Source organism: Myotis lucifugus, unplaced genomic scaffold (assembly GCF_000147115.1).
Source record: "Myotis lucifugus unplaced genomic scaffold, Myoluc2.0 scaffold_2, whole genome shotgun sequence".
NCBI classification, from domain to species: Eukaryota; Metazoa; Chordata; class Mammalia; order Chiroptera; family Vespertilionidae; genus Myotis; species Myotis lucifugus.
The window spans coordinates 7,172,662-7,197,482 of NW_005871050.1; the positions used below are offsets into that span (position 1 = coordinate 7,172,662).

The 24,821-nt window shown below is 40.3% G+C and overlaps 1 protein-coding gene, 1 long non-coding RNA gene and 1 other non-coding gene across 3 annotated transcripts; 1 reads left to right on the top strand and 2 right to left on the bottom strand.

The window, feature by feature from the left end:
- Positions 1–3,917: 3,917 nt before the first annotated feature.
- LOC111827239 lies at positions 3,918–4,023 on the top strand. The gene has a single exon (XR_002830747.1). It is a non-coding gene; the product is annotated as a U6 spliceosomal RNA (small nuclear RNA).
- Positions 4,024–15,630: 11,607 nt separating this feature from the next.
- Positions 15,631–19,010, bottom strand: CCDC169 (coiled-coil domain containing 169). The gene is made up of 3 exons (XM_006082322.2): positions 18,909–19,010; positions 17,062–17,076; positions 15,631–16,245 (listed from the first exon to the last, which is right to left on the bottom strand). The coding sequence occupies exons 1-3, from the start codon at positions 19,008–19,010 to the stop codon at positions 15,631–15,633; spliced, it is 732 nt and encodes a 243-aa protein (XP_006082384.2).
- A 2,987-nt stretch (positions 19,011–21,997) lies between these two features.
- On the bottom strand, positions 21,998–24,462 carry LOC111826993. The gene is made up of 3 exons (XR_002830457.1): positions 24,390–24,462; positions 23,786–23,888; positions 21,998–22,374 (listed from the first exon to the last, which is right to left on the bottom strand). It is a non-coding gene; the product is annotated as an uncharacterized LOC111826993 (long non-coding RNA).
- Positions 24,463–24,821: the final 359 nt, after the last annotated feature.

A 24,821-nucleotide genomic window follows, 5' to 3' on the forward strand; every position in this document is an offset into this window, starting at 1 on the left:
GTGATATCCAATGACCCATGTACTGGCGACAAATTCTGAACACATGGAAGAGTAGGACAGACCTGTTTTGGAAGCACAGAGAGGGCGAGCTTGGCCAGAAAACTGCAATGCAAAAGCCTGGGCAACCAGAAGGCCAACAAAGGTATGTGGTGAGGAGAGAGAATGGAGAGGATGTAAGGGTCACCAGGGTTGGGAGAAGTAGATAAATAGAGGAGTAAGTATCAGTGCCCAGGGAGTTAGGCGGGCCTCCTCTTAATCCCAGTTGCCTGAGATCATTGACTTCCTGGGTGGGAGCACCTCAAGAGCTGGGATCATGTCTGATTCCTTTCTAAAGCCCTCTGCCTACCACAGAATAGCTGTTCGATGAATGGAGGATCTTTGGTTGCCTCTCAGGATCATAGCAAGGAAAGGGGCAGCCAGGCACAATCAAACCTTCTCTTGGGCTCCCTAGAGCAGTGAGAGCCAGGCATCTGGGAAGAGACCAGTGAGTACTCTTTCAATTTAGAGGAAATGGCAAACTTTTATGGTTTAAAAGGCAAAGGAAGACCTTAGAATAGCTCTGGAGTCACTGCCTAAGAGATTTGACAACCTGGGAGTTTGTCTCTCTTGACATTGCCTCAGAGACTTCTACTATGCATGTCAGAAGTATCAGACAAATGTCCCTGTTCACCCTTTGTGGTTTCCTAATTCTACAGGGAATCCCACTGTATTCCCTTGTGGTCCAGATCAACAACCTTAAATAACCAGAAAGGCCAGATGGCCTTAGCCCTGTCTAGCAGTTTGTTTGCTTGGATGAAACCTGGACCAAAAGGTGGTTTATACTAAATGAAGTTATAATGATAGAACTGTTTAATGTGCTCTAGAAGGAAATCTGTCTCAAGTCTGAAACAGGGAAATCTGCCTGAGTTTCTAGCCAGATGACCTGCTGGAATTTGGATTTTGAATTTGCCAGCCCCACAAACATGTGAGCTCTCTCATCTCTCTCTCTCTCTCTCTCTCTCTCTCTCTCTCTCTCTCTCTCCTCTGCTCTCCTTGACTCATTAATATACCCAGCAAAAGGAGAAATAGTTGGAGAGAAAGTGTGCAATGTGTCTGTTTCACAATTTTGTACAGGAGCAACTTTCTCATGAGAAAGACAGCCTCCATCAGTGGCCTGTATGTCATCTTCCAGTTTCTGATTCCACGCAGTTGTTTCCTTGTCTGGCATAGCCTTATTTGACAATATACACGTTTGATTAAATGCACACAGTAAGGAGCCTGTGATAGCAGAATTGCTAGCAACCCCTGTTTTGTTTGGTTTTTCATGTACTTTTTGTCCCCAGTGTCAGATAGAAGCTAATCTGAAGCCTCACCTGCCTCAGTCTGGGTGTAGTTTTGAATAGAAGCCAAGCAGTTCAAATGATAGTGAGGAGGTTTTAGAAGTAGTAATTTATCAGCAAATACATGCCTGAGACTGACTAAATAAATAAATAAAAGCTGGTTTTGCCACTTCTCACTTTGAGCTGCACTGCCTGAACTTGAGAGCCTTTTCAATCCCAAATTTCTCTGCAGCACACTGAAAAGAAGTGAGACAATATGCTCCACAGGACCCATCAGCATCTGCATACAAGGTGGGCACTAAATATTAACACTTGAGCTATGTTGATATAATGAAATAAGGCCTAAGGAAAAAGAGAAGGCTATTCGTGTTTAAAGAGTCTGGGGAGAAATTTCAGGAATGTCTTTTTAATTGAGTATTGACCTCTCTTCTAAAACCTAGGAAGCTCAAGCGTTGCTTAGTTGTTTGCCTTGTTTGATCAAAACACAAATACATTTTGTACAAAATACATAAACTATGATTAATTTAAATTGTTCAATTGTTCTCATCCGTATTCATAGTCACGATCCTCTGCCAGCTCCAGATGTTTCTAGGAGTGGTTTGCTCAAAAGCTCACTTGACATCACTCCATGGCATTCCTTTCACTGATGATTAACAGAGGACACAAGGCCTGCCTCACGGCTTGGCCAGAGACTGCACTGATTAAGTCAAGCTTAAAGAATCAGCTTCCCTCCCTGATTGGGGCCATTGTTCTCCCATACTGTTGAAAATGGAAGAGTCCCAAACTAAAAGCCAGATGATATTAGGCTGAGAATACAGAAATAGAGAAACACATACTGTACAGTTGATCTGTAAATTGGTACCAGGTCTGAGAGCACTGAATAACAAAATGTGGTGTTTGTCTTTTTCAGAGGATGCATGTTCCCTGGCGTAATAAGACAGTGCACTACCTTTTAAATTTAATGTGCATGCAAATCACCTGGGCGTCTCATTAAAATGCAGATTCTGATTTGGTAAGTCTGATAGACCTGAGGTTGTTTATCTTATATAATAAAAGTCTAATATGCTAAGTGACCGACCTTTCATTGGACCATTCGACCAGTTGCCATGATGCACACTGATCACCAGGAGGCAGACACTACAACCAGTAGGTTAGCTTGCTGCTGGTTTACAGCCAATCGGGACTGGGCGAGATGGGCCCGACACACCCTGGAGCCCTTCCACGGTCCCTCCCATTATCCCTCCCACAGTCCCTCACCTGCCCCGATTGTGCACTTGTGGGGTCCCCTCGGCCTGGACTGTGCCCTCTTGCAATCCGGAACCCCTCAGGGGATGTTGGAGAGCCAGTTTCAGCCCAATTCCCTGCAGGCCAGGCCGAGGGACCCCACCGGTACAGAAATCCATGCACCGGGCCTCTAGTTACTAATAAGCCCCTGCATGATATATAAGCAGTTCATCCTTGCACCACACTTTGAGTACAATGTTATGAAACAAGTGTAGGCCTGCAAATAAACCCCACACCTCTAGTGTTGCCTGAGTCCTGTCATCCATAAAGAAATAGCCAGGTCCTTCGCTCCTGTAGTTTGCAGTCTAGGAGAAAATGAGCCATGTTTGTACATAATGGGATCAGTCAAAAGAAGGTAAAAATGTAGGGTATGTCAGGAAAAACAGTGGCCATTTCCAACTTGGAGGGGGAACTACGAAAGCTTCAGAGAAGACAAGGCAATATGGGAGTTTGGCAGGAACACAGCAAGAGCTTTCCAGATTGATGGATCACCAAAAGCAAAGATATGGAGGCTAGAGAGCATGAGGCATGGGCAGGTAACAGTGCACAATTCCATTTGACTAGAACAGTGATGGCGAACCTATGACACGTGTGTCAGAGGTGACACGCGAACTCATTTTTTGGTTGATTTTTCTTTGTTAAATGGCATTTAAATATAAAAAATAAATATCAAAAATATAAGTCTTGGCACATCCCCAGTGGGCATGTGCAGGAGGCAGCTGGTCGATGTTTCTCTCTCATCGATGTTTCTGGCTCTCTGTCTCTCTCCCTTCCTCTCTGTAAAAAATCAATAAAATATAAAAAAATATATATATAAGTCTTTGTTTTACTATGGTTGCAAATATCAAAAAATTTCTATATGTGACACGGCACCAGAGTTAAGTTAGGGTTTTTCAAAATGCTGACACGCCGAGCTCAAAAGGTTCGCCATCACTGGTCTAGAATGTAGACTATTCTTCTAAGCAGAAACTAAGACACAAATCAAGTTGTTCAGGTAGTTTAGGGAACAGATCACAGAAGATCTTGATGTCATATAAAAAAGCATTTAGACTTCATTCTGTATGTGAGGGAGAGAATTTATTTTCTTCATTCAAAGGTGACTTGAATGGAGCCAGGCCTCAGATTTTAGGATTAGGTGATCACTCTAGTAGTGGCAGTGGAAAGAATAGGTTGAAAGGGAAAGAACCTGGAGGAAAGGGGGACAGTTAGGAGGCTACTGCTTAATCAGCCACCCAGAAAACATTTATTGAGCTCCTGTTTTGTTCCAACCACTGTGCTAATGACTTCAGCATGGAACAAAAATATACATGCCTTGTGCTTGCTTTGGCAGCATATATACTAAACTTAAAACAATATTGGATGATTAGCATGACCCCTGCACAAGGATGACATGCAAATTCATGAAGCATTCCATAGAAAAAAAGTAGAAAAACATACATGCTCTATGCCCCTGTGCTCTCATAGTCTGAAGAGAGCTACAAAGAAGTCCAGGGAGCTAGAAAAGCATAAAACAGGGAGCTAGAAGAGCATAAAACAGGAAAGTCTGAAGTGTCAGAGGAATTGTCCTGAGTCATGGCATTTTGATCCAGATCTGAATAATGAGGAGGATGTAACTAGATAAAGAGGAAAGTAAAACTGTACTCTATGCAGCGGGAGGGCCCTAATAAAGGCTCAAAGACTAGAGAGCCTGGCATGTCCTGAGGTTGAGAATAGAGCATGGCTGAAGTTGAGAGACAAAAGGGAAAAAAGACATGACATAAAGCTAGAAAGGTTGGCACATGTCACATTTGTACTGGGCCTTTGCAAAAGAGGCGAGGTTTTAAAACTTTGCCTTAAGGGCAATGGTGGCCATTAAGCAAAGGAGTGACTAAAAATTTGTGTATCAGAATAACACTTTTCTGTGTTTCTTCTGTGAAGGATGAATGGGAGCAGGGAGCAAGATTCCATGCAAGGAAGCCAATTAATATTTGCATAGACCACACAGGAGGTGATAGAGACTTTGTCTCAGTAGAAAAGAGGGTACAGAGAGGTAGGTGAACAGAAGTGACCATCCGAGGGTAAATTCAGCAAGAACTGGAGAAGTTGGGGAAGGACTGTGGAGAAGAGAAGGCAAGAACGATTCCTAAGTTCTTAGTTTGGGGACTGGATGGATAGTTGTACCAGCCACTGATGTAAAAAAATATATACAAGAAGTAGATTTGGAATGGAGGGAGGAAGAGAAGTTCAGGTGAAGTTCCTGTTGGATATTAAGGGGAAGATTAATAGGCAGATCTACATGCCATTAGATTTGGGGAGAAAGGTGTGGGCCAGGGAAAGGAATTTAGAAGTAATCAGGATAAAGACCATGCTGAAGCCATGCATTCTCGTGGCTAATCCAAAGGATTCTTCCCTGCCTATCAAGCCTCCCAACTTGCCCCAAAATCTGCAATGGATGGGTTGATACAGAAGCCCAGATTCCATCATGACTGGGGAAAAAGAGGGCAGATTTTAGAAGTAAATTGCAAAGAGATTTTGAAAATTTTCTAAGTGATGGCATCTTTGGAGTTGGTATGCAGCCTGTCAAAGTGAGAAACAGCTCTCATTTTATATGGGAAGTCTGACAGATCAGTTACAAAGAGAGGGCTCAAGACTTTGCAGATAAATTGTATATCAAACAGCTTCTTAATAGTCTTGGGTTAGGGCTCCCTGATCATTTACCCAACATGTTCTTGACATATACATGCTCAGTGTGCAAGTTAATTCCAGTATTAGCCTAAGCAAAGTCATAATTAGGAATACCTGCTGTTCCCAGAAAAAAAATCAATAATATATTCCCAAAACAGATATCAATGACCTTTTCTCCAAAGTTTTAGATTATACACAATTTTGCCTTTTCAATAGCCTACATAATCAAGTTGGCTACAGTTATACAGTAAAAATGTGCATTCTAAATAAAAAATCCAAAGAAGTTTGCTTTTATACAAATTGTCTTCTTGGATGATATCCCTATCAGCTACCTCCAAATGTACTTTGAAATTACTATAGCAGCAAATTAATATTTTCACAAGACCTGTTGAAGTGGATCTTTTAAGGAAATGAAAATAAGTAAATTAAGTCAGCAGTAATATGTCTTCTAAATTTGCAGCAGAGCCCTGACAGGTTTGGCTCAGTGGATAGAGTGTTGGCCTGCAGACTGAAGGGTCCTGGGTTCGATTCCTGCCAAGGGCACGTACCTTGGTTGCGGGCACATTCCCAGTAGGGGCTGTGCAGGAGGCAGCTGGTCGATGTTTCTCTCTCATCGATGTTTCTAACTCTCTATCCCTCTCCCTTCCTCTCTGTAAAAAAAAAAAAAATCGATAAATTTGCAGCAGAATCATTTTGCTGATGATGTGGTTAGATTGGAGTTAATGAGCTCTAAACTCAATCTAACGCAAACCTCAGGATGATATCATGCATTCATATGGGAGAATTTTTTAGTGAAACCAGAACTTGTAAGAATATGTGGTGGTGGTAGGTGGATATCGTAACTCTAGAAAGGCAATAAAATTGAGTTATTATCAGCCTCTGGACAGGCAAGCATGTAGAGTCATTCACAGAGTTTTTCTACCTGCCTATTGATGCTAGAAATGTCAAGATCTGTGACTGAAGTCTTTCTTGCACAACTCAAAAGGAGACTTTGAATAGTACCTTCTGGGAAGATAGTGTACTGAGCCTGGCAGGTAGACACCATGTCTGAGTCTCCATCAAACTGGCTACCACTGTTTGCCCCACCCTGGTGATTCCCTGAGACGCCATACCACCGAACCTGTAAATCCATTTAAGCCTTTTCCAGTGGTTTTTTTCCATACAAATGGCCTGTTTTGGCTCATGCTTCAGCCTTTCCTAAAACCTCTCAACCAAGCAGCATCTGGCCATGGCATGCCCTGGACCACTCATCACATGGCTCCAGGCCTGTAACTAGCAGCAGACCAATTTTGTCCACAGCTTGGCTTCTGCCTGGGCACCTATAGGCCCAGCACAAGTAGCAGTCATCTTCAGATTGCTTTGTAGCCCATTCTGGTTGGCCCTGGGCAGGGCACAAGTGGCAGCAGACCTTGGTCTGCACTTTGCAAGAGGCTCCAGAGCCAATGCACACAGTGGACAGCTTTAGACCACATCAAAGATCACCCAACTGCATCCACAATTGGCACACCCAAGGAGCAGATTTAGTGAGCACCAGAGCCCCATTGAAAGTAACCCTGCTCCATAGGGTTAGCCCCTGTACAGCTGATCCTACACAGTGGCCACAACCAGTCCTCACAGCCCATTGGCCTGGGGCAAACCCCTCCCATTGATGTGCCAGCAGCAATCAAGTCTCTACTACAACAGGAGAGTGAACACAGCCCACATGGGGGTCCTATCTGGAATGACCAGCTCAGGTGATTAGGGAGGCTATGCCACTGGATCTTATAAGACACCTACTACATAGGTCCACTCTACCAAGCCTTGGAGACTTAGCAGCTCTACCTAATACATAGATTTTTAAAAAAAACAGGGAGTAGCCTAAATGAGGAGACATGTCCCAAATGTAAGAACAGGACAAAATTTTAGAAAAAGAACTAAACAAAATGGAGACAAGAAATCTACTAGATGCAGAATTCAAAACACTGATTATAGGGATGCTCAATGAACTTAGGGGAAGAGTAGATGAACTTAGTGAGAACTTCAACAAAGAGATAAGAAACATAGAAATGGTGACAGAAAACATAATAAAGATCCAGTCAAAATGATGGAAACATTAACTGAAATGAAGAATACATTATAGCAGCGGTTCTCAACCTGTGGGTCGCAACCCCTTTGGCAGTCGAACGACCCTTTCACAGGGGTCACCTAAGACCATCCTGCATATCAGATATTTACATTATGATTCATAACAGTAGCAACATTACAGTTATGAAGTAGCAATGAAAATAATTTGATGGTTGGGTCACAACATGAGGAATTGTATTTAAAGGGCCAGAAGGTTGAGAACCACTGCATTATAGGAAATGAACAGCAGAGTAGATGAAGCAGAGGATCAAATCAGAGATTTTGAAGATAAAGAAGCAGAAAATACCCAATCAGAATAGCAAAAGGAAAAAAGAATTTTAAAAAAATGAGGATAGTATGAGCCTCTGGGACAACTTCAACCATGTCAACATCCACATCATAGGAGTACCAGAGAAAGAAGAGAGAGACACAGCAAGGGATTGAGAACATATTTGAAGAAATAATAACTGGAAACTTCCCTAATCTGGTAAATGGATTAGACATCCAAGTTTAGGAAGTACAGAGCGTCCCAAACAAGATAAACTCAAGGAGGCCCACACCAAGACACATCATAATTAAAATGCCAAAAGTTAAAGACAAAGAGAGAATCTTAAAAGTAGCAAGAGAAATACAATTAGTTACCTACAAGGGAGCTCCCATGAGATTGTCAGCTAATTTCTCAATAAAAACATTTCAAGCCAGAGGGATTGACTCAAAATATTCAAAATGATGAAAAGCAAGGACCTACAACCAAGACTATTCTACCCAGCAAGGCTATCATTTAAAATTTAAGGAAAAATAGCTTTCCAGGCAATAGGGTTGTGAATGCCTGGGGCAGGGGGAGGCATCAGGCTAGAAGAGGTCAATTGGGGAAAATGAGGGCCATATGTAATAATTTTCAGCAGTAAATATTTTTTTAAAATACTACACACACACACACACACACACACACACACACACAGTATGATACTGGCATAAAGACTGGTATATAGACCAATAGAACAGAACAGACAATCCAGAAATAGACCCACACATATACAGTCAATTTATCTTCAACAAAGGTAAAAATAATATACAACAGAAAAATGATACTCTCTTTAATAAATAGTGCTGGGAAAACTAAATATCCATATGCAAAAGAATGAAATCAGGCTCTTATCTTACATAGCAAACAACAATCAACTAAAAAATCATTTAAAGATTGAAGCATAAGACCTCAAAATGTAAAACTACTGGAAGAAAACATAGGGGTAAAGCTTCTTAACATTATACTTGGCAATGATTTCTTAGCTATGAGACCAAAAGCACAATAAATAAAAGCAAAAGTAGGCAAATGACACTACATCAAACAAAAAAACTGCTGCACAGCAAAGGAAGCTATCTACAGAGTGAAAAGGGAACCTACAAAATAGGATGAAATATTTGCAAGCCATGTTATCTGATAAGGGCTTAATATTCCAAATATATAAGAAAAACAGATTAACCTGGAGGAAATTATGCTAAGTGACATGTACAGTTTCAAAATTAATCAAATTTCCGAAGGAAAACACAAAATATGTTTCAGGTTTATTTCCTTTCCCTTCCCTTTTCAAGGGCAAGGGCCCCTCAAGTCATCCCCTAAAAAATACCCAAAGCTTTGTTTCTCCAGCAGTGGCCCTCTGTCTAGCCAAAGCCCAGGTTATCATTCTCTTACTATAAAACCATAATTTGCAAATGACCTCAGGAAAAAGGTCACTGTCCTCTGGTGTTTCAACCCTTTTTAAAACCTTGGCCCATCCTATACTGATTACTCCAGCAGCTTCCAATATCTTTACATCTCTGTATATTTTTAAATAATACTTAGATTTTTTAGTTGTTCTTGGTGAGAGCCCAATAAGGAATGTAAACAGAGAATTAACATGACTAATTTTACACATAATAAAAGTTACTGTGGAGGCAGTGTGGAAGATGGTATACTTGCTTGCCAGGACTATCACTGGGTGGCTTAAACAATAGAAATTAATTGTCCCACAGTTCTGGAAGCTAGAAATACAAGATCAAGGTGTCAACATGGATGGTTTCTTCTGAGATCTCTCTCAATTTCCATATAGCTATCTTCTCTCTGTGCCTTCACATCATCTTCCCTCTGTATCTGTGTTCAAAATTCCTCTTCTTATCATTTCCTCTTCTTATATCAGTCATATTGGACTAGTGCCCATGCTAATAACATTATTTTAACTTAATTATCTCTTTACCTTATCTCCAAATACAGTCATTCTGAGTTACTGGGAGTTAGGAATTCAACATACATAATTAAGAGTGGGGTACAATTCAGCACATAACAGATAGATTGTAGGGCAGCAAAAGTGGAGTCATGGAAGCCAATGAGAAGGTTATTGCAGTAATCCAGAAGAGAGATATTTTGTTGGATTAAGTAATGGCCGAGGGGCTGAGGATAATTAGATTGCTTCAAGAGAACATCAGAAGATAGAATAGATGGGATTTGGTAATTATGAATAGGATTTGTTAAGATGACAAGGGAAGAGTCAAGGATGATTCCCAATTTTCTAATTTTAGCATTGAGTAGAAGATAATAGATGTAACATGGAGTGGGATGCTTTGTTTTCTGAGATGTAGGCATAAATGATAAAGATTAATTTCTCCTTTAGTCACCTTCCCTTCTTCCTTACCTGAACACCATGGCTCAAAATACTCTGTGTCTGCTCTGGTCCCTACTCTGATTCTTTATTTCCACTACTTTTGGAATAATATACTAGTAAACAAATGAACAAAACAAAAACAGACTCATAGATACAGAGAACAGACTGATGGTCACCAGAGGGGAGGGTTGAGAGACTGGGTGAAAAAGATGAAGGGATTGAGAAGTATAGATTGGTAATTACAAAATAGTCATGAGGATGTAGAGTACAGCATAGGGAATATAGTCGATAATATTCTAATAAATATGTATGTTGCCAGGTGGGTACTGGAAACATCAGGGGGAAGACTTTATAAAGTATACTAGAGGGCCAATGCATGAAATTTGTGCAAGAGTAGGCCTTCCTTCCCCCTGCTGCCTGCACCAGCTTCCCTCTGGCACCTGGGACCTGGATTCCCATACACCAAGAGGTCACTGGTTCAATTCCTGGTCAGGGCACATGCCCAGGTTGCAGACTCCATCTTTAGTAGGGGGTGTGCAGGAGGCAGCCGATCAATGTTTCTCTCTCATCAATGTTTCTTTCTCTCTCCATCTCCTTTCCTCTCTCTCTAAAATATCAATAAAACATGTTTTAAAGATATAAAATTAAAATACAACATAAAAAATTAAGTATATATGTTTTAGACAGCATGCAGTTAGATTCTGTTTTTTATAACTATTTTTTATATGTATGTCTCATGTATATTTTCTCCTCTATTTCTTCTTTACTGCTTACTGTTCCATTTAATAGACATTGTCTAGTGTGCCATCTAAATTCTCTTTATTTACTCTATTTTTTGAATTATTTTCTTAGTGGTTGCTCTGGATATTAAAATATACATCTTAGCCCTAACCGGTTTGGCTCAGTGGATAGAGCATCGGCCTGCGGACTCAAGGGTCCCAGGTTCGATTCCAGTCAAGGGCATGTACCTTGGTTGCAGGCACATCCCCAGTGGGGAGTGTGCAGGAGGCAGCTGATCGATGTTTCTCTCTCATCGATGTTTCTAACTCTCTATCCCTCTCCCTTCCTCTCTGTAAAAAAAAAAAAAAAATATATATATATATATATATATATATATATACATCTTAAAACAATATACTTCACATTAATGCTAATTTATTTCTGCTAGTATACCGAAACTGCTCCAATATAGCTCCCTTTCCTCTCCGCCCTTTGTGCTATTATTATCATAGACAGTGTATCTTTATGTATTCTAAAGCTAACAATATTTAACAATTATTGTTTTATGCAGATGTCTTTTAAAGCAGTTGTGAGAAGGAAAGAAAATATATTTATGTTGTACTTTATGTTTTCCTATGTAATTACCTTTACTGGTGTTTGGGTTACAATTTCTATTCAGCCTGACGAATTCCTTTTATTTCTTATAAGGCAAATCTGATAGCAACTAGTTCTTTAAGGCTTTTTTCTTTTTCTGGGTTTGCCTTTTCCTGGGGCCTTTATTTTATGTATGTATGTATGTATGTATGTATGTATGTATGTATTTTTTAACAGTCTCTGTGTGGTCTCCACTTTCGGTCCTCAGGTATCCGGGTTCTCTCCTGCAAGTTTTGTTGAGTATTCAGGAAGTTTTTCTGTATTTTAGTTTAATTCCTGGGAGCTTGACCATGAAGCATTCACTTACTCTTTTTTAATCCTCCGGGCCTTTATTTTTTAAGGGTTATTTTGGTAGGTATAGATTTTTAACAAAATAAGAGCATTAAGATATAAATCATTTACATATGATTAACCCATTTAAAATGTACTGTTCAATGGTTTTTAATATATTCACAGAGTTGTGCAACCATCACTATAATACATTTCAGAACATTTTCATCATCCCAAAAAGAAACCCTGTACCCTTTGCAGTCACTCCCCATCACCCACCCTCCCTCTGGCCCTGCCAGCTCCAGGCAATTACTAATCCACTTTCTGTCATTGTAGGTTTTCCTGTTCAGGACATCTACACCAGGGGTCCTCAAACTTTTTAAACAGGGGGCCAGTTCACTGTCCCTCAGACCATTGGAGGGCCGGACTATAGTTTAAAAAAAAAACTATGAACAAATTCCTATGCACACTACACATATCTTATTTTGAAGTAAAAAAACAAAACGGGAACAAATACAATATTTGTATTTTCATGTCGCCTGCGGGCCGTAGTTTGAGGACCCCTGATCTACACTAATAAAAGAAAAACATGCAAATTAACCATCACTCCACCACTCCACTATACCCACAAGCCAAGCCCACCAGCCAATCAGGAGAAAGTATGCAAATTAACCCAACTAAGATGGTGTTGGCCATGGAGCTGGAGCGAGCAGGAGGCTTGGGTTGCCCCTGGCGATGGAGGAAGCCAAGCTTCCCGCCTGCCCTGGCCGGCCCTGGGCTCCACTCAAGGCTACAAAGTTTCAATTATAGAAGACAAATAAATCCCAGATACCTGCTTCCAGCCCGCTCTGGCCTCCACTCAAGGAGGCACTGAAAAAAAAAAAAGAAAACGAAAAAAAGGAGAGGCTGGGACCTTGGGTCGCCAGAGGGTGTGGCCAGCCTGAAAATGGCCATCAGCCCCTCACCCAGGCTGTCCAGGCACCCCAGCAGGACCCCCCCACCCTGAAGGGGCTGTGGCCAGCCTGAAAATGGCCCTCAGCCCCTCTCCCAGGCTGGCCACACCCCCATGGGGAAAGGGTCCCCACTGGGGGCCTTGACCAGCCTGCAAACAGCCATCAGCCCCTCACCCAGGCTGGCCAGACACCCCAGTGGGGAACCCCACCCTGTAGGGGGTGTGGCCAGCCTGAAAACGGCCATCAGCCCCTCACCCAGGCTGGCCAAGCACCCCAGTGGGACCCCCACACACACACTTAAGGGGGTGTGGCCAGCCTGCAAACAGCCCTCAGCCCCTCACCCAGGCTGGCCACACCCCCATGGGGTGAGGGTCCCCACTGGGGTGTTTGGCCAGCCTGCAAACAGCCATCAGCCCCTCACCCAGGCTGGCCAGGCACCCCAGTGGGGACCCCCACCTTGAAGGGGGTGTGGCCAGCCTGAAAACGGCCCTCAGCCTCTCACCCAGGCTGGCCAGGCACCCCAGCGGGAACCCCACCCTGATCCGGGACACCCTTCAGGGCAAACCAGCTGGCCCCCACCCATGTACCAGGCCTCTATCCTATATAATAAAAGGGTAATATGCTTGACCCTAACAACAGAACGATTGGGAATGACTGGTCACTATGACACACACTGACCACCAGGGGGCAGATGCTCAATGCAGGAGCTGCCCCCTGGTGGTTAGTGCGCTCCCACAGGGGGAGCTCTGCTCAGCCACAAGCCAGGCTGATGGCTGCCAGCACAGTGGTGGTGGTGGAAGCCTCTCCCGCCTCCTCAGCAGCACTAAGGATGTCAGACTGCAGCTTAGGCCTGCTCCTCACTGGCAAGTGGACATCCCTGGAAGGATCCTGGGCTGCCAGAGGGATGTCTGATTGCCAGCTTAGCCCCAATCCCCCAGGGAGCGGGCCTAAGCCAGAAGGTGGTCATCCCCCGAGGGGTCCCAGACTGCAAGAGGGCACAGGCTGGGCTGAGGGACCCCTGAGTGCACAAATTTTTGTGCACTGAGCCTCTAGTTTTATATAAATGGAATTATGCAATATGTGATATTTTGTGACTAGCTTCTTTTACTCGAGATATTATTTTCAAGTTTCATCCATGTTGTAGCCTATATCAGTACTTAATTTCTTTTTATTGCTGAATAATAGTCCATTGTTTGAATATTCTACAATTTGTTCATTTGGGTTGTTGATGGGCATTTGGGTTAGTTCCACTTTTTGGCTATTATGAATAAATAATGGTGCTGTAACCTTTTGTGTGCAACTTTTTTAATTAAAAAAGATTTTTATTGATTTCAGAGAGGAAAGGAGAGGGAGAGAGAGAGAAACATCAATGATGAGAGAGAATCATTAATTGGCTGATTCCTGCATGCCCCCTACTGGGGGGTTGAGCCCACAACTCGGGCATGTGCCCTTGACCAGAGTTGAACCCGGGACCCTTCAGTCCACAGGCTGACACTTTATCTACTGAGCCAAACTGGCTAGGGCTGTGTGCAACTTTTTTGTTGATGTAGGTTTTCATTTCTCTTGTCTATATATATGAGTGGAATTTCTGGGTCATATGATAACTCTATGTTTAATTTTTGAGGAACTATTTTCCAAAATAGCTGCACCGTTTTACATCCCCACCAGCAGTGTATGAGGGTCCCAATTTCTCCATATCCTTGCTACCACCCTTTTTTAATGTCTTTCTTTATTATAGCAACATTTGTTTTTATAAATGGTAGTTCTTAATATTTTGTAAAATATTTAGACATTTTAAAATTTCTAACATATTAAAGGCCTGGCTGGTGTGGCTCAGTTGGTTGGAGTGTCCTACCGTATACCAAAAGGTGAAGGGTTTGATTCCAGTTAGGGCATACAACCAGGTTTCAGGTTCGATCCCCAGTAGGGCATGTACGGGATGCAACTGATCAATATTTCTCTCTCACATTGATCTTTCTCTATCATTCTCTCTTTTCTTTCCTCTTTCTGAAATCAGTAAAAAACATATTAAATATAGTTATACTAATTTTTGCTCTATGAATTCTGAACTTAAAAATACTGACATTAATACATGTTTTAAATATATTTTTATTGATTTCAGAGAGGAAGGGAGAGGGAGAGAGATAGAAACTTCAATGATGAGAGAAAATCATTGATCAGCTGCCTCCTGCAAGCCCCCTACTAGGATTGAGCCCACAACCTGCATTTTTTGTTTTTATTATTGCAATAAATAATTTCATTTTCTTGTAAAATCTCACATGACAAATTATCTTCAGAGCTTAGAACTAGATAAAACTTTTTCTTTAGTATAACAAAATAAATAAATAAATAAATAAATAAAATAAATATTTAGTAAGTATTCTTGATCTGCACAGCAATCTCAAGGAAGTAGGTAAATATTCCCAACTGTATAAATGCTGAAAGGGATGCAATGCAAAGTGATTTACTCAAAGTCAGAATGCTCATACCTTCCAAGTTGTCACCCATAGTGTCAGTGGCAAAACTGATAACAGAATAGAGATCTTAGAGTGTCTCCCATTTCAGTTCTTTATAGTACCCCACCAACATGCATGCCATCACTCTAACACAGACATTTTCTAACATCTGGAAAGTATTCCAAAGTAGCTCCTGTAGAGCTAACACTTAAACATGGAGTGAGTCCCCATGATAAGATGTGCAACTAATACACTATTGCAATGATTGGGATAATTTTAAATGTTCCTCACTCAGGTTTCTTAGGATATTTTAAGAATTACAAACACTGCTATTATAATTTTAGGGTCACCAAAATTACTTTCTAAAATAATTTTTGAAACTAAACCAAATTACTAAGAAAATTACTTTGACACAGACAAAGGGACAAACTTCTGAAAGAGGAGCGAAAGAGGTTTAATAGCTCTTATCTATTTCATTCCCTGAAAAAAACGTGTTGGGTATTAACTTCACAAGGTGAATATAACAAATGAAAAAGGGGAAGAAATAGAAACCCATCCAATTCTTGAATCATGGATTGAGTTTTGGAAGACAGTTTGATCTTCTACTCTGTTTTGCTGATTCTCTCTTGGCATTTCCTATCTTCTGATTAGCTGTATTGTACCTTCCCATTTCCACTGGAATCTCTTTCCTTCTATGGAATTCATCCATATGTTGTCTTCTAGGAATTTTGTATAAGTGAGAGACCTGAAATAAGCTATTAAGGTATTTTTGGCATTCATCCTCGACCTTTTTGTAAGCCCTTTCTTCTTGTTCCGCTTTAACTGAATAGTATTTCACTTGATTTTCAAGACGCCTTTTCTCTTGGAGTAGTTTTCTAAGTAATTTCACTAAATATCTCATTGACAATTCCATGTAGACTTCAATAGTACCTTGTATATCTGAAGGATCTCCACTGAGTTTTCCCAATTTCTCTTTCAGAGTAACTATTTGCTCTCTCAGTTGATAATTCACTTCAAGTTGTGTCTCATAAAGCATTTTCCATTCAATGTTTTTAATGAAGTTGGCTTTCTGTTCCGCTATCTTACATGTTAGTTGATTTATTGAGAGTTTTACTAAGTCTTTCTTATGGATTTCTTCCAATAACTCCAGTTCCAGTTGTTCAATGCTCATACCTTCAAAGTTGTCACCCATAGTGTCAGGTCAGAGACCTCTCCACGCCCTTCTCATTAGCACATCTTAGAGCAGAAGACCTGAAGGCTCACCCAAAGCTGAGAGGAAAGTGTTGTCATGAGCTGTTACCACGGTGAACTGAATTCTAGAATTCTTGGCTGCAGTCCCCCCACCCAGCACCTTGCACATGTCATAACACTGCCTTCTTGTCTCCATTGTTTCTTTCTTTCTTATTTTTTTTAAAAAAATACATTTTTATTGATTTCAGAGAGATAGGGAGAGTGAAAGAGAATCATTGATTGGCTGCTTCCTGCACACCCCCACTGGGGATTGAGCCCGCAACCTGGGCATGTGCCCAGTACATAGTTATTACAATATTATTGACTATATTCCCTATGCTATGCTTTACATTCCTGTGATTATTTTGCAACTATCAACTTGTACTTCTTAATCCTTTCACCTTTTTTACTCAGTCCCCAATCCCCCTCCCTTCTGGCAACCATCAATCTGTTTTCTGTATCTCTGAGTCTGTTTCTGTTTTGTTTGTTTATATTGTTATTTATATTCCAAATATAAGTGAAATCATATGGTATTTGTCTTCCTCTGACCGGCTTATTTACTGATCAGAATGTCCTCTAGGTCCAACCATACTGTCCCGAATGGTAAGATTTTATTCTTTTCTATGGCCAAGTAATATTCCAGTGTACTTATGTACCACAAGTTTTTTGATCCACTCATCTATTGATGGGCACCTGTTGCTTCCTTTTGTCTCCATTGTTTCTGATGACAAGGCAGCTGTTAATATTATTGTGGTTCCTTTGCATATATATAATTTTTCTCCTGCTGTTTTCAAGTTTTTCTCTTGGCTTTGGCTTTGAACAATTTGATTAATATCTATCTAGCTGTGAATATCTTTGTGTTTGTTCTACTTGGAATTCATTGAGCTTCTTGGATGTGTAGCTTAAAGTTTTCCATCAAATTTGAGAAATTTTACCCATTATTTCTTCAAATACTTATGTCATTGCCCTCCCCCCCCCTCTTCTGGATATCCCATTAAGCATATGTGGTGTGTTTGATGGTGTCTCACAGGCCTTTGAAATTACTCAGTTTTCTTCATTCCTTTTTACTGTTGAGCCCCTTGAGTAAATTTTTTCATTTGCTATACCCTTTAACTACAGAATTTCCATTATTTCTATAATTTGTATCTTTTTATTAATATTCTCTATGTGATGAGTCATTATCATCATACATTTAATTCTTTTTTAAAATTCTTTATTGTTGAAAGTTTTATATATGCCTCTTTTTCCCCCCATTGACCTCTCCCCGCCTGCTCCCACTCCCCCCACTTTAATTCTTTAAACATGGTGTCCTTTAGTTATTCAAACACATTTATAATAGCTTATTTGAAATCTTTATCTAGGCCCTCCCAGAAACAATGTATATAAGCTGCTTTTTCCTCTGTATGGGCTATATCTTGTTTCTTTGTTTTCAAATATTTATTTATTTATGTGAGTGATGTGCTTGGACTAATTATGTAGTGTCTATTTACCCCGAAGTGTGTGACAACTGGAATCTCTGCTCAGTTTTTTAAAAAATTCTTGTTGTTAAACTTAAGCCTAGTTACCTAGGTTCACCCTTGGGTTATCATAGCTGGCACCATACATAGTTATTACAATATTATTGACTGTATTCCCTATGCTGTACATTTGTTTCTCCTTTGAACCCTGGGTTATTTGGAGTGTATTATATAATTTTCAAATAGAGATGTCCTGTTATATTTTTGTTATTGATTTCTAGCTTAATTCTACTGTGGTCAGATAATATACTCTGTATGATTTCAGTCCTTTGAAATTTAACACTTGCTTTAGAGTCCATAGTATGATAAATGTTGGTGAATATTTCATTTGCATTTGAATAGAGTATATATTCTTCAGTTGTTGTTTATAGTGTTCTATATTTATCAGGCCAACTTTGTTGATCATGTCCTTCAACTCTTCTATTTGCTTAATGGTTTTTTTAATCTGCTTTTTCTACCAATGGAGTCTTTAGGGTTTTCTATGTACAATATCATGTTATCTGCAAATAATGAGAGTTTTACTTCCTCCTTTCCAATTTGAATGCCTTTTATTTCTTCTTCTTGTCTGATCGCTGTGGCTAGGACTTCCTGTCCTATCTTGAATAAGAGTGGTGGACATTATTTTATTTTGATTCAATGTAATTAAACTACTGGCATCTTATTATAGTATATGAAGATGGAATTTTCTTCCAATTTTCTCTCCTCCTTTATTCTCCCAATATAGTTTATATCACAATTTAATGTTGGCATCACCATGATTACACAAATATTTCACTGATGGGTTAAGAATTGTATTATGATTACATTTCCTTTTTGTACAATTTCTGTTTTTTCAGAAGTTAATGATGACCTAATTTATTTCCCCCATTACATAGTTTATTTGAAACTATCTCCAAGTCTTCCTATACCTTCTGACAGTCTTGTAAAATACCTATTGGTACAATTGTTCACATGGTCACATGAGCAAAGATTTCAGATGATCTCTTAGTTTTGTTGTTGTTTGGCTTTATTTGGATTTTGAGGCTTTTTCTCCCTAGAAATGTTGCTCCTGGGACTCTCTGGTCTTCTCCAATCTGAACCATTTGCTTTCTGAACTTACTGCACAGCTGTCATCCTGTAAATTCCTTTCACCTCTCCCCTGGATAAGCTCTATGTTTTGTGATTCTATTTCTTGGTTTACATCCTTGTTTTGATTATGCATTCCCATCTGAGTAAGGGTTATTCTACCCTTTGATTTGATTAATAACTTAGATGAAGATAAAATTCTTGGTTGAAAATAATGTTATTCTACCCTCTGATTTGATTAATAACTTAGGTAAAGATAAAATTCTTGGTTGAAAATAATCAGTTACTCAGAATTTTGAAGGCATCACCTCATTGTCCTCTAGCCTTTAATCTTGCTATTGTGAAGTCAAATACTTTGTATGTGATATATTTTTTCTCTCATTAACTTTTCAGGTTCTTCTCTTTATCCCCAGTGTTCTGGAAACTCATAATGCTCTTTTGTTGGGCTCTAGGTGGGCCCTTTAAATCTGAAAACTCAAGTCCTTCAGAGCTGGGAAAGTATTTTGGATTGATAATTTGCTCCCACCATTTTCTGTTTTCTTTCTGGACATTCCTATTGGTTTGATAATGTATGACTTGGATTGTTCTAATTTTCTTCATTATCATATTGTCCACCAAAGTATAAGCTACATAAGCACAGGGAATCTTTGTCAGTTTGTTGTTGACATAATATATTCCAAGAGCCTAGAACAGTACCTGACACATAGTAAACATTCAAGCAATTTTGATGAATGGAAGCTCTCTTTTTGCTCTTCTTACTAGAGGCCTGGGGCACAACATTCGTGCACTCGGGGGGGGGGGGGCAGTCCCTCAGCTCGGCCTGCACCCTCTCACAGTCTGGGACCCCACAGGGGTTGTCCGCCTACTGGCTTAGGCTCAATCCCCCTGGAAATCTCTCTTGCAGTCCGGGGCTCTCACATTCCAGGACCCCTGGCTTCTGGCTGAGTGGCACTCCCCCTGTGGGAGTGCACTGACTACCAGGGGGCTCTTCCTGCATTGAGTGTCTGTCCCCTGGGGGGTCAGTGGTTCAGCCATTTGGTCGATTTGCATATTAGGGTTTTATTATATAGGATGTGTGATTTCCTCAACTTTATTTTCAAGCCTGGTTACTGAAATTTTGGTATTATATTTTAATTTTTCAGGAGCTTTTTGTTCTTTGATTATTCTTTCTTTTATATAATCACTAGAGGCCTGGTGCACAAAAATTTGTGCACTCGGGGGGGAGAGGGGGTCCCTCAGCCCGGCCTGTGCCCTCTGACAGTCTGGGACCCCTCGGGAGATAACGACCTGCTGGCTTAGGCCTGCTCCCGGGTGGCAGAGGGCAGGCCCAATCCCTAGGTGCAGCCCCTGGTTGGGCTCAGAGCAGGGCCAATTGGGGAGTTGGGGCGCCGCCCCCTGTCATGCACAGAGCAGGGTGGATCGGGAGGTTGTGATGCCACCCCTAGTCACGCTCAGGGTTGGCTGCCATTCCATTTTATTTCACCCTTTATTTCTCTCTCAGCCAGCTTTTCCTCTTCCTATTTTCCTTCTTTTTCTACCTCAATATTTACTCAGCATCTGCTACAAGGCACTGTGCTAAGTGCTATCGATACAGAAATTAATAAGACATGGTCCCTTCCTTCAAGGCACTCACTACTTAGGGAGGGAGATAGTTGTACAGCCAATGGCATCAATATAATGTCATTCTTGCCATTATACAGGGATGCATTGGTTGCTATGGGAGACCAAAAGAGGAGCATAGGGAAACCTTCCTGGAAATATGATGTTTGAGGTGAAAAGTGTGCTGTATTAGTTTCCTATGGCTGCCATAACAAATTGCCACAAATTGATTACCATAAAACAACATTCATGTATTATTTCCTAGTTCTATAGGGGAGAAATCTGGCTATAGGGTGGCTTGGCTGGTTCCTATGCTTTGAGTCTCATAAGGTCAAACCAAGTTATCAGCAGCTGTATTCCTTTCTGGGGCTCTGGAAATAAACTCACTTCCAAGCTCATACAGGCTCATTGCCAAATTTAGTTGCCTGCCAGAGGCCAGTCTTTGCTCCCAGAGGCCATCATTCCTTCCACTGATATCCATATGGCTTCCTTCTAGCAACAGTTGGTTTGTTATAGGCACCTCTCACCGACACCAGAGAGGTGTTACTGGACAGCCCCTTGAGTCAATGGGAGAGGGCTGTTCCCAACCTCTACCCTTGTCTTCTCACATAAATGATTTTTTTCGAGAGAACTTGACTGTGTTGTGAAAAGCCAATTTACCAAAACAATTAAAGCATGTACCTTTATTGAAAAAGCAAAGCAAGGAAACCTATACATGTAGCTTATAAAGCACAGACAGGCTGAGGTATTATATACCCTCCTGTCTATAGGTCTCAAAATTCTTCCGCTGACTATTTTAGTACAGATTAATTTTCAAGGTCTTTTTTTTTTGTTTTTACTTTGTTGTGGCCTTCCCAGAATTTATGAGAAGCACCTGGCAACTTTATCTTGCCAAGCCTTGAGACTACTGGCTTTTCTGTTTAGGGAGTAAAACTGCCCTTTTTTCCTCTCCCCTTTTCCCCTTCCTTTCTGCATTCTCTCATTAGGGAGGTTGTTAACCATTTGCTCTCATGTCCTTGGCTGGGAAAGATAATGGTTTGTTAGTTACAAGCTGGCTGCAAATTGCCCACACTGTTTGGCCTTGTTTTAACTTTCCTGTTTCAGTTTCCCTATTCCTCCTGCCATGGAATCCTGTAACAAGTTGAATTTCTCTCACACTTCAAACATCTCTTATTTCCCCGTCTGCCACACCTCTCTGACTCCAGCTGGAGAAAGTCCTCTGATTTTAAGGGCTCCTGTGATTAGATCAGTCCAACGGGATAATCCAGGATTATCTTCCCTATCTTGAAGTCCTTAACTTTAATTACACCTTCAAAGATGCTCTTGTTATATAATGTAGCATATTCATAGGTTCCAGGAATTAAGACCTGGATAACTTTAGGAGCCATTCTATCTACAATAATTGCATGCAGGAAAAATGGGAGAAAGAGTATTCTGAACAAAAGCCTGAAAAGGTGAGAAAACATTTATTTCAGGAAATCACAAGCAGCTCAATATGACTGCCGTATGCATCAATTAGGTTGGACAAAGAAGCAGGAGACAGATAATAATGGGTCCTCACTCTTCCATCTCTCCTGTTCTCCTTAGTTTCTTTTGGGTGCATGATGATTAGAATGTTTATCATAATGATTAGAATGTTTCATCTCAAATCTCCCATGTTGCTAGTTGAAACTATATGTCCTCCCCATGTGAATTTATCCTGGTTGATCCTAGTCTTCATCATGATGTCATGCCAGCCTCAGCTATCACATTCATCTCACTGCTCAATTTACCTTTTCAGCTGATGCATTTGCCATCCGGATGGCCATATGAAATCCTGCAAATCCTGGTTTAATTTTCCCACAACATTACTTTCATCAAGTCACTACATTGCTCAATGGATCCTGATGTCTCTTCTTTGCCTGAGGAAACCAAACCAAATTCTTAAGCCTGCATTGCCAAGTCTGAGTTTACCCTACCATGCCAACATTTTCACACACCTCTTCTTTGCCTTCTGTCCACCATATTCACTCTCTCAGGTCTTTGCTCTTCTCTCAGGTCTTTGCTCTTGTTTCCTTTTTAAAAATCAGAATATCTTATTCCCTCTCCCTTCTTGAATCAAATTGTGCCTAGCATTTCAGACATCATATATTGTACACATCCTTCATAAAACTTTCCCCAAAACTCTAGCTCCCCATTAATCCTTTATTCCTATTCCTAACTTCCTACAACTCCTGATGCATGTCTGTACTATGCAGATTTGTACTAAATTATGTGCATTTCAATCCTCATTACAAACTTTGACTTTAATGATGCCATGCGTCAAAGTCTCATTTTTTCCAATTGTACTATAAGCTACTTGAGCACAGGTCCCATGTCCCAGTAGATTTTGGATGGGATTTTTTTTTTTTAGCTCTTATCCAAATACTAGATATTTTGTATACAATTTAGAGAAATGTGAAAATGCATATGTATTTCTGTTCCATGTGTAAATTAGTCACCTAAACTAAAACTCAAGAGGAGAAGCTTTCCCATATTATTATTTTTGGACAGAATTATTAAATATTTATCTCTGGCATCAGAAATATTTTACCAAGTTTCTCTTTATATTTACACATTTCCATGCCAATGATTGTGTGTAGTTGTACTTGTTTTCTCTAGCTTTCCCCACAGGCCAGTATTCTTTCACTTGATGAAACATGTGGATGATTTATTGATGGTGGTGTTATTTAATCTAATTCTTGCATAGTTTTCACCAGGAAACGATGAGAGGAGAGAACTACCCTTTGGAGAAGCTGCCAAACTTTGCCCTAAGACATTTTGCAAATAAGATACTGGATTTATTGCAAAACATATTCCAACATACAAAAGTGTATAGTAAATTCCATTCCAAATCACAAAGTCCATAACTTTCTAACTAGAGGGCTTTAGGAACTCAAAAACCCAAATCTTTCTTTGATTCTAAGCAGAAAACTATTACTGAAAGTGCCGACAGTTGATAAGTTTGAGACATATGGTCCTATTCTCTTTGTCCAAAATGAGAATGGTGGGTGTAGCAGTAAATTGATAGTGTAAGTAAATCTAGCACTTGAAAGAATTTAATTAAATTTCCCCCATCTTCAGTGTAAACACCAGACAGAATATATCCTTGTGGTAAGGAAAGGTAATGGAATTCCCCCATGGCAAATGGCTATTGCACTAGACTAGCTCCTATAGAAAAGGCAGGAATGATGTTCATGTAGGATAGCCTGTAGTTAACAGCAGATAAGGACTCTCCAATTTTGAGAGAGAAATATATCACAACGAGCATGTCTGCTTCTGAGGAACACCAACCTTTCCTTCCTGTGAGCTGTAACATAATAGTTGATAGGTTCCACAGCAAAGGGGGAAGAACCCATCTTCACCAGCCTGGTAAACAATGTTACAAGTGCAGCCACTGAATGGGGGAAAAAGGAATGGAAACATGTAAGGTGCAGACTTTAGTTGAGAAATATTCCAGGATAATACTAACAGCTAGGGAACTAACAACTACTTGGGGGAGGGGGTCTAGAAACCTGAAGTAATAGAATTTTTGTGACTCTTGTTTTTCAATAAGAAAAGGAGTTCTTGCAGAAAGCTTTTAAACCAACTCAGATAAATATGCAATAGATGGTGATGTACCACCCCAAATCCAGTTGTGCCATTCAACACCATGTTTACATGGAAAATATCTGTAAAAAAAACATTTAGAAACAAAACTTTTTTGCAAACATAGATGTTTCTAACTTTGTGTAGGTAGGACTTGAAGCTATTTCTAAAACAATGGCAATATAGATTGAAGAGTGGTTATAGGCCTGAATCTGAGCAAAGTTGTGAAGACAAAAGTTGTTTCATCTTTTTTTCTGTGCCTCTTCCCTTCCCACAGCCCATTTCAGTAGTGTCACTCAGAACCACGTACAATTGTTCTTTGCACCTCTGCCTTTATGTTCATGTACTCCCTTCTGCCAGAAGTGTCCTTGTCTCCTTGCCTCTTGTCAGTTTGAGGGAGTCCTTCTCCTTTAAGAATCAAAAGGCACCTCCTCCATGAAATTTCCCAGATTCCCCTCCACCCCCACAAGAGGTAACCTCTGCTTCCTTTGTGCTGCTTCCTACATAGAAACTAACAAAAGTATTCATCATCACATCTGCAACATTTTCTCATGTCTTTACATGTTTGTTTCTTCCCTCTAAAATTGTAAGTTTCACTGAAAACAGGATCATGCATTTTTAACACCCAATATATCTGTAGCCTTTATTGCAGGAAACAGCACATAGTAGTTGATTAATAAATGTTTTCCAAATGAAAATTAATTAATTAAGTGTAAGGAATAAAGTAAATGTAATGCTAAAG

Excerpts from the sequence above, each read along its gene's own strand:
- CCDC169 (XM_006082322.2), bottom strand. The coding sequence starts at position 19,010 with ATGCATAATCAAAACAAGGATGTAAACCAAGAAATAGAATCACAAAAC.